The sequence below is a fragment of the Tiliqua scincoides genome, chromosome 2, assembly GCF_035046505.1.
Source record: "Tiliqua scincoides isolate rTilSci1 chromosome 2, rTilSci1.hap2, whole genome shotgun sequence".
NCBI lineage: Eukaryota > Metazoa > Chordata > Lepidosauria > Squamata > Scincidae > Tiliqua > Tiliqua scincoides.
The window spans coordinates 94,326,628-94,333,926 of record NC_089822.1 but is presented as its reverse complement, the minus strand read 5'-3'; the positions used below and the strand labels follow the sequence as shown (position 1 = coordinate 94,333,926).

General features: G+C 48.9%; 1 protein-coding gene across 1 annotated transcript; it reads left to right on the top strand.

Moving 5' to 3' along the window:
- The first annotated feature begins 3,224 nt into the window (after window positions 1–3,224).
- Window positions 3,225–6,275, top strand: LOC136641439 (transcription factor Jun-like). The gene has a single exon (XM_066617228.1). It carries the CDS (start codon window positions 3,396–3,398, stop codon window positions 4,605–4,607), a length of 1,212 nt encoding a protein of 403 aa, XP_066473325.1. The 5' UTR covers window positions 3,225–3,395; the 3' UTR covers window positions 4,608–6,275.
- The last annotated feature ends 1,024 nt before the right edge of the window (window positions 6,276–7,299 follow it).

The following is a 7,299-nucleotide window of genomic DNA, read 5'->3' as shown; positions in this document are numbered from 1 at the left end:
CACTACACTGCATTTAGCCACTAGATGGGGTGAATAATGGAATCTAAAGGAATGAAATTATTCCATTAGATTCCATTATTCACCCCATCTAGTGGCTATACCAATGCATTCTGGGGTGACAATGGAGGAGCAAGAAACCTGGAGATGGGTCTTTAAAGCTATATTTAACCCTGAGAAGCTTGCATCTTTAACAGCATAAAGATAAGATACTGAATTTTGGTGCTTTTTTACCTTGTTAAATACATCTAAAGGTGGACCCCCGGTATCAGTGGTGAGTCAAATCAATGGACGCCAAATCAATGGATACCGAGGTCCCACCTGTACCCTCATCGCCGAAAACTTCTTTATGAGAAGCACAAGGATTTGTTCCAGACTTGGCATCTCATGATCTGGCAACACTGTTGTTGACAAGTTGGGGAGCTGCATGCTGCATGGTGTTATCATTACAGATGTTGTTAATAACATGACACAAATAAATAATTTCATTCAAACTTTACTGCAGGCACAATCCTATTGTGCTTCAGCACTGACAGAGCATGAACTCCACTGCCGCAAACATGCCAGAAAGCATGTTGTGACAGTGAAAGAGTTCAAGATGCCAGTGAAAAGGCCTGCCAGCACCTGTGGAAGATCAGCATGTGCTGCAGCAGATAAGCTCAGCACAGGATGGCGGGTGGAAGGGGGCAGGGAGGGTGTGTAACAGGAAAGAGAGAGGGCAGCGATGGGGTGAGAAGTGGGTGGCAGGCCTGAGGGGGTGGGAATGGCGGCAGTGCCTTAATTTAAAGTAGCTTTATAATGTGCTTCAGTTCCCACACTAGCTTAATCCAGCCCTGCTGCTCAAACAGTCTACATTATTATACAGTGGTATCACAGCCCGCCAGATGTTTGGACTACTTCAAACTCTACCCATGAGTTTAAGAACTGGTGAGATATCGCCATTTAATGTTCCATGTTCTTAGTACTGAAGCTTGTTGCAGTTCAACTGCCCCATCTCACCCCAGCAGTGTCTGTTCTGGTGGCTGTCTGCTGGTATTCTTTTGTATCTTTGTAGATTGTGAGCCCTTTTGGGACAGGGAGACATTTAGTTTTTTTATTTTTCTCTGTAAACCGCTTTGTGAACTTTTAGTTGAAAAGCAGTATATAAATACTGTTAATAATAATAATAATAACGGTTATGTTGTCAATGCCTATTTTGGCCAGATATTTCTTAAAGGCCTTGGGGATTGTGCCTGGTGCACTAGTGACAATAAGGATGGTTTTCTTTCAGTTTTCAGGTCATTGTATTGTGTGATCTTTTCCAATTGTTTCCCCTCAATTTGATTATCTCCTGGAGTGGCCACATCTATAAGCATCACTTATTTTTTCTCAACCATAGTTATATCTGGCATGATGTGTTCCAATTTTTTATCTGTCTGGACTTGGAAGATTTGGACCTGCTCATTTTCTACCACTTCTGGCATGTGTTCCCACTACTGATGTTATTATTCCATATTTCTTGCACAAGTTCCAGTGGAGCATAGAAGCAACTTTATTGCAACAATTTTTGTAATCACTTTGTGTGGTTAGTAACCAATGTAAAAGTAATTAGGACTGCAGCCTAGGTCAACATTGTGACAAGGTATTTTAAAATGGTGGGATATCTGCTGATGTTGCAAAAAAAAGGCTATCCAGTGGTTTGAATTCCAACACATTAGGATTTATTTGAATGCACTTTGAATGCTCACTTGGGAGATAAATAAATTTCTAATGGCCTGGATGACATCAAATAGTTCCCTGTGGCTTGACAGGCTGGGATTTTTGTTGTTGTAGTCTAACATTTCTTAAACTGTGGGTTGGAACCCACTAGGTGGGTTATGAGCCAATTTCAGGTTGGTTGCATAGCACCTAGCGCAGGTGCCATTGAAAATACAGAGCTGAAAATACAGGGTACAGAGCTGTACAGGGCAGGCCAGGCTCCAAGTGGAAAAAAAGCATGGTGTTTTGCCCTGAATAATGGGAAGATGGAATACTGGAAAGGGGGGAGGGCTGTGCAGTTGCAGAAAGATCCAAGTCTGTGTTCTGCTTTGACTTCCAAGCTTGAATGTTTGAATTCCAAGCTATGCAAAATAACAGCACGAGCGTGCTCTATAATGGGACCTTTGGCTGATCATGGTTTAGCTTTGAAGTCTGAATTGATGGCGTCACTTCTGGCCACAACATCACTTCAGGTTAATGACATTGGGCCCAATCCTATCCAATGTTCCAGCCCTGATGCAGCTCCAATGCAGCCACAAGGTAAGGGAACAAATGTTTCCATATCTCAAGGAGGCCTCTGTGACCGCTGCCCCACCACAAGATGCAGTGCATGCCCCATTGGCACAGCTGCACCGGCACTAGAAAATTGGATAGGATTGGGCCCATCACTTCCAGTGTGTCCCGACAGATTGTCCTTCTAAAAAGTGGATCCCGGATCAAAAAAGTGTGAGACCCACTGGTTGACTGAACAATCCTATGCGTGTCTACTCAGGTATAACTCCCACTGTGTTCAATGGGGCTTAATCCTAGGAAAGTGTGTATAGGATTGCAGCGCTCCTCAACTTGATGGGGAAACTGATAGGGGTAAGTTTTAGGTTGCTACACAGGCCCTGGATAAATTACTATCCCTGGAGTTTGTTGCTCTATTTTCTTCCCTGTGTCCTATGCATGTCTACTCAGAAGTAAGTCCCATTAGAGTCAAAGGGGCTTACTCGCAGGAAAGTGTGGCTAGGATTGGGCTGTCTTTTCATCTTGCTTACAATACCATAATTTCACTCTGCTTCTTTCTGGAAAGACCAGACTCCTACCAGGCTGCTGGGCTTTCTTCTGGATGGCAGAGCAGGCACGTGTGCTGCCACTTGTCTTCAAGGCTTGTGTACCAACTCTCAGAGGAGAACTGGCGGTGGTGGTGCTGGGGAATTAGTGCCACCAAAGATGCCCTGCAGGGAGCGCATGTGACACGCGGGGTGGAGGGGGGAGCGCAAGGGCCACCTCCCTGGATATGACACCAGCCTCCCTGGGAAGCAGCGGCGCTCTTTCCCTCTGCGGGAAGCCTTGGGAGGAGGCACCGGCCCGGGCTGCTCCCACCACTGGCGCCGGAGCCTAGAGGGCAGTGTGGCCGGCCGCAGCCAGGAAGGGCGGAGCGGCAGGAACGGCTGAGGCGAGGCCATTTGACATCAGTTCCTCTGGCTGCGAAGGGAGCAGAGTTTTCTTCCCGTCGATGCCACAAGTCGGAGGCGCCGAGCCCCGGGCGGCTGCCCTGGGGCGGCAGATGGAGCGGCGGCGCGGCCCGTGAGAGGCGAAGCGGTCTCCTCCTCCTCCTCCCCCTCCCTGACTGGAGGGCGGGAAAGTCCCAGCGCTGCCGCGCCGTCCCACCCAGCATGAGCGGCGGCGCGGGGCGCACGGGCGCCCGAGTGGCCGTGAAGATGGAGGTGGCCCCCTTCTACGGCGAGGAAGGGCTGGAGCTGCTGCCGGACTTCGTGCAGCTGCCGGGCTTCGGCGGCGGGCCTGAGGCAGCCGAGGAGAGCGCGGCGGAGCAGCAGCACAAGTTGCTCCTGGCTGCCAAGAAGCCGCCGCCTCCGCAGCAACCGCGGGACTTGGTCGGGGCGGCCTCCCCCAGCGCGGCCCTGCCCGGGCCCTTCTCGCTGCGCCCCGGAGCGGCCGCGGTGCACCGTCTCCTCGCCGAGGCCCCCCCTGTCGGCGGCGGCCCGGAGGTGTTGCAGCCCCTGCTGAAGCTGCCGGCCGCCGCCGACCTGGAGCAGCTGCTCATCCAGGCGGGCAGCCCGGGCCTCACCGGTCCGGCCAGCCCCCCCGGCGGAGGACCCACAGGCGGCGGGCCCTTCCTGTACCGGCCGCAGCCCCCGGCCCCGCAGCAGCAGCCGGTGACGCAGGAGCAGGAGGGCTTCGCCGACGGCTTCGTGAAGGCTCTGGCCGACCTGCACAAGCAGAACCAGTTGCTGGGAGTTCCGCCGGCGCCGCTCTCGCCCAGCCAGCACCAGGGCGCGCCCTGCTGCCCGCCCGCCAGGCAGGACTCGCCCGCCGTCTACACCACCCTGGGCGGCTTCAACCCGGCCAGCCCGTCCGGCGGCGGCGCCTTCTTCTCCCCCCCGGCCGTGGCGCGCCTCCCCGCGCCCGGCTCGGCCAGCAGAGCCCTGGAGGAGCCGCAGACGGTGCCGGAGGCGCCGGTGGTGGGGGTGCCCCCTCCGCCGCCGCCCGCGCTGTCCTCCGGGGAGTCCCCGCCGCCGCCCTCCTCGCTGTCCCCGCTGGACGCCGAGAGCCAGGAGCGCCTCAAGGCCGAGCGCAAGAGGCTGCGCAACCGCATCGCCGCTTCCAAGTGCCGCCGGCGCAAGCTGGAGCGCATCGCCCGCCTGGAGGAGAAGGTCAAGGCACTGAAGGGCCAGAACGCCGAGCTGGCCGCCACCGCCAGCCTCCTGCGCGCCCAGGTCACCCAGCTGCAGGGCCGCGTCCGGAGCCACCTCTCCAGCGGCTGCCACATCAACGCCGCCGGCGCCGCCCCCCCGCAGACCTCGGGGCCCGGCCAGACCCCTGGCAGGGAGGGCGCGCCCACAGAGCCCGAGACCAGCGCCTGCTGAAGCCCCTGACCCTGCGCCGAAGGCGATTCACACGACCTGGCCTTGCACTGGTGCAGAGGATGACACGCATCCTGGAAGAAGGAGCCTCCTTCAGTTCCACGTGCTCTGGCTCCTCCACAGCCACATGAGCGCATCAGAGAAGTTGCAGAGGGCATGGGGGAGAGGGTCCTCTCCTGCACCCGTGGGCACCCTCATCAAGAGTAGCCAGCTGCCGGAAGGAAACTTTTTGGGGTGGGAGGAAGTTAGAGAGGAGTCATGCGGAGTACTTCCAGAAGGGAGCAAAGATTGATGGCTCCAGGGACCAGATCCTGCAAGAGTGCCTCAAGGGCAAGGAAAAGCTGCAGCTGGTGAGGGAGTTTATTTTTTATCCAAGAATGCTCATCAGTCAACTTTTCACACACATCTTGCTCATTTCAGGCATCTCCACAAATAGATCTGTTTGCTGCCAAAACAGCCTGAGAAACAAAAGTGACAGTGAGGTGATTAATAACCAGATGGTGGTGGTTAGCAAATGCAAAAACTTCCAGGGGGAGAAAGAGTGGTTCAAGTGACACCTGTTGATGCCGTTTCCATCTATCTTATGAAGCCTGAGGCTGGTTTTTTACAGCTAGTGATCTTCAGAAATGCTCCAGCTTGAAATGTGCTCACTTTTCTACTTCCCCTATCCCATAACATGCTCGCCAAGAAAGAACCTTGCAGATTAGATGCAAAAACATTAGAAACTCATTTTTTTTGTTGTTTCTGGAAGTCAAAAGATGTCTTCAGAGATCCCACCTGAGCTTATGGTGTGGACAAAAGTCATCTTTGTTGAAGACTTAGTATTTAGATTTTCTTGATATCTTAGTATTTAGATTTTCTTGATATGGGGGGGGGAGGCAATGGCAGGGAACTATGCTCAATCTGTATAGATTTTTTTCCCTGTGGGGGTTACCAGGGATTGTTAAACTCTAGTGTTTTTGACTGCAGGCTTATTTATTGCTTTCTAATTAAGGGTGTAGATTCTCTTAAGATGGAGTGTGAAGTGTCTGGTAAGGTGCATATGTGTTATGCAAATTGCAAGGCATATATCCATAGTATTTTTTTAGAGAGAATGATGCCAGCAAATGCTTTCTTGAAATATTTCTTGAGAATTTGAGAGGGTTGTAGGGGCCAAATCTGCCTTGTTTACAGAGAGACAACTTTATTTTCCTGCTAGAGATGTTTATAGAGTTGCTCAACACTTGAGAGAGCCAAAATCAGATATCTAGGAAGATTATTGTATATATTATATAAAATGTGGCAGTGTGTGTTTTCTTTGTACAATGAGGAGTGTGAAAATGATTAGTTGCTGTGTGAAAATGTTTTAATTGCTACTGAAGCTTGTTGACATGTGGCGGAATTGGACGCCCATGACAAATGAATAGTGCTAAAATACAGCAACAAGAGAGAGAGAGAGAGAGAGAGAGATGTGCCACTTAAGATTGCTATTTATTGAAAAACTAATGTTTTAGAAAATGCATTTTTTTTCCTAGATTAATGAGCTCCACTTTATTTCTTGTGCAAGCCAGCACAAATTTGGGGCATTGGTAGTCTTATTTATTGAAACTGTTTAGAATGTCCTTTTATTTTTATAGCAGACGTGTAATGATAACAGAAATGTTTTGGGCAGAATAAATATTGAATGCTTTATCCTTCACTGTGTACATTCCAGCTCTAATTGCTCTGTTTGGGTGGTATAGCAACTTCTGTGCTATGCATAAAAGGGCTCAGACAGGATTTTTAAAGAAAAGTATAAGATTATTAATTCTGTTGTACATTGTTTTGAATAACTCATAGTTATTGGATATTTCCAATTTTTTTCCTGAAGAACTATACGTAAGCTATTTTTTCTTGTTATTTTCATTGTAAGGTGTTTTCTAGTTCTCAGGGTGGGAAGGGAAAAGAGAAGCCACTGAATTGGAAAAGTCAGTTGCAGTTTATTTGAAGGTGGGATAGAAACTATTTCTTCCAGGTCATTTTGAATGTAGTTTTGGTTGCTTTCTGGGCAAATATATCAAAGCATGTCATAGATAATCATTTTTGACTTTATCCATTGTAGAAAGCATAGTTTGGAAATCTTCAGATGGAATTTTTTGATGTCCTGTGATTTAAGGTAACTTTACAGTATTTTCAACTTAAACCCTAAAGTACCATAATAACTCTGTCCTAGAAAAAATCTTTATAATTTATGATCCTGTATGCAGAAAGAAACTATTGCAGAATGAATAAGAATCCTTTTCATAAGGAGATGCTATGGCAACCCTGCTTCATAATTAGACACAAGTACAGTCGGATGAGAATATCCTGTTTCCCTTTTTGTGCAAGATTCAACTTACTGTGTTTTCAAATAGAGTTGGTGTTTATGAGCTTTTTAAAATTAGAATCGTCTCTCTGCAGACATGAAATAATGCAGATTTCCTTTCAGGAACAAAGAAGTAAAACTTGGGGATGAAAACTTAATTTCGTTGATTGGACCATCTCCTTTGATTGCCATTATTTAATCAGTGATATCTTCCCTCAGTTCTGTATAACCCTAGCTGTTATTTGTATTCATTTATGTTCTTTTATTTGGGATAGTGAGATTCATCTCTCCCTTTAAGTTTTCTTCAGCTTAGATATTCATCTTTTTCTAATTCTATTAATTTATGTCAGGAAACAAGGTGTTTTTTAACAA

Excerpts from the sequence above, each read along its gene's own strand:
- LOC136641439 (XM_066617228.1), top strand. The coding sequence starts at position 3,396 with ATGAGCGGCGGCGCGGGGCGCACGGGCGCCCGAGTGGCCGTGAAGATG.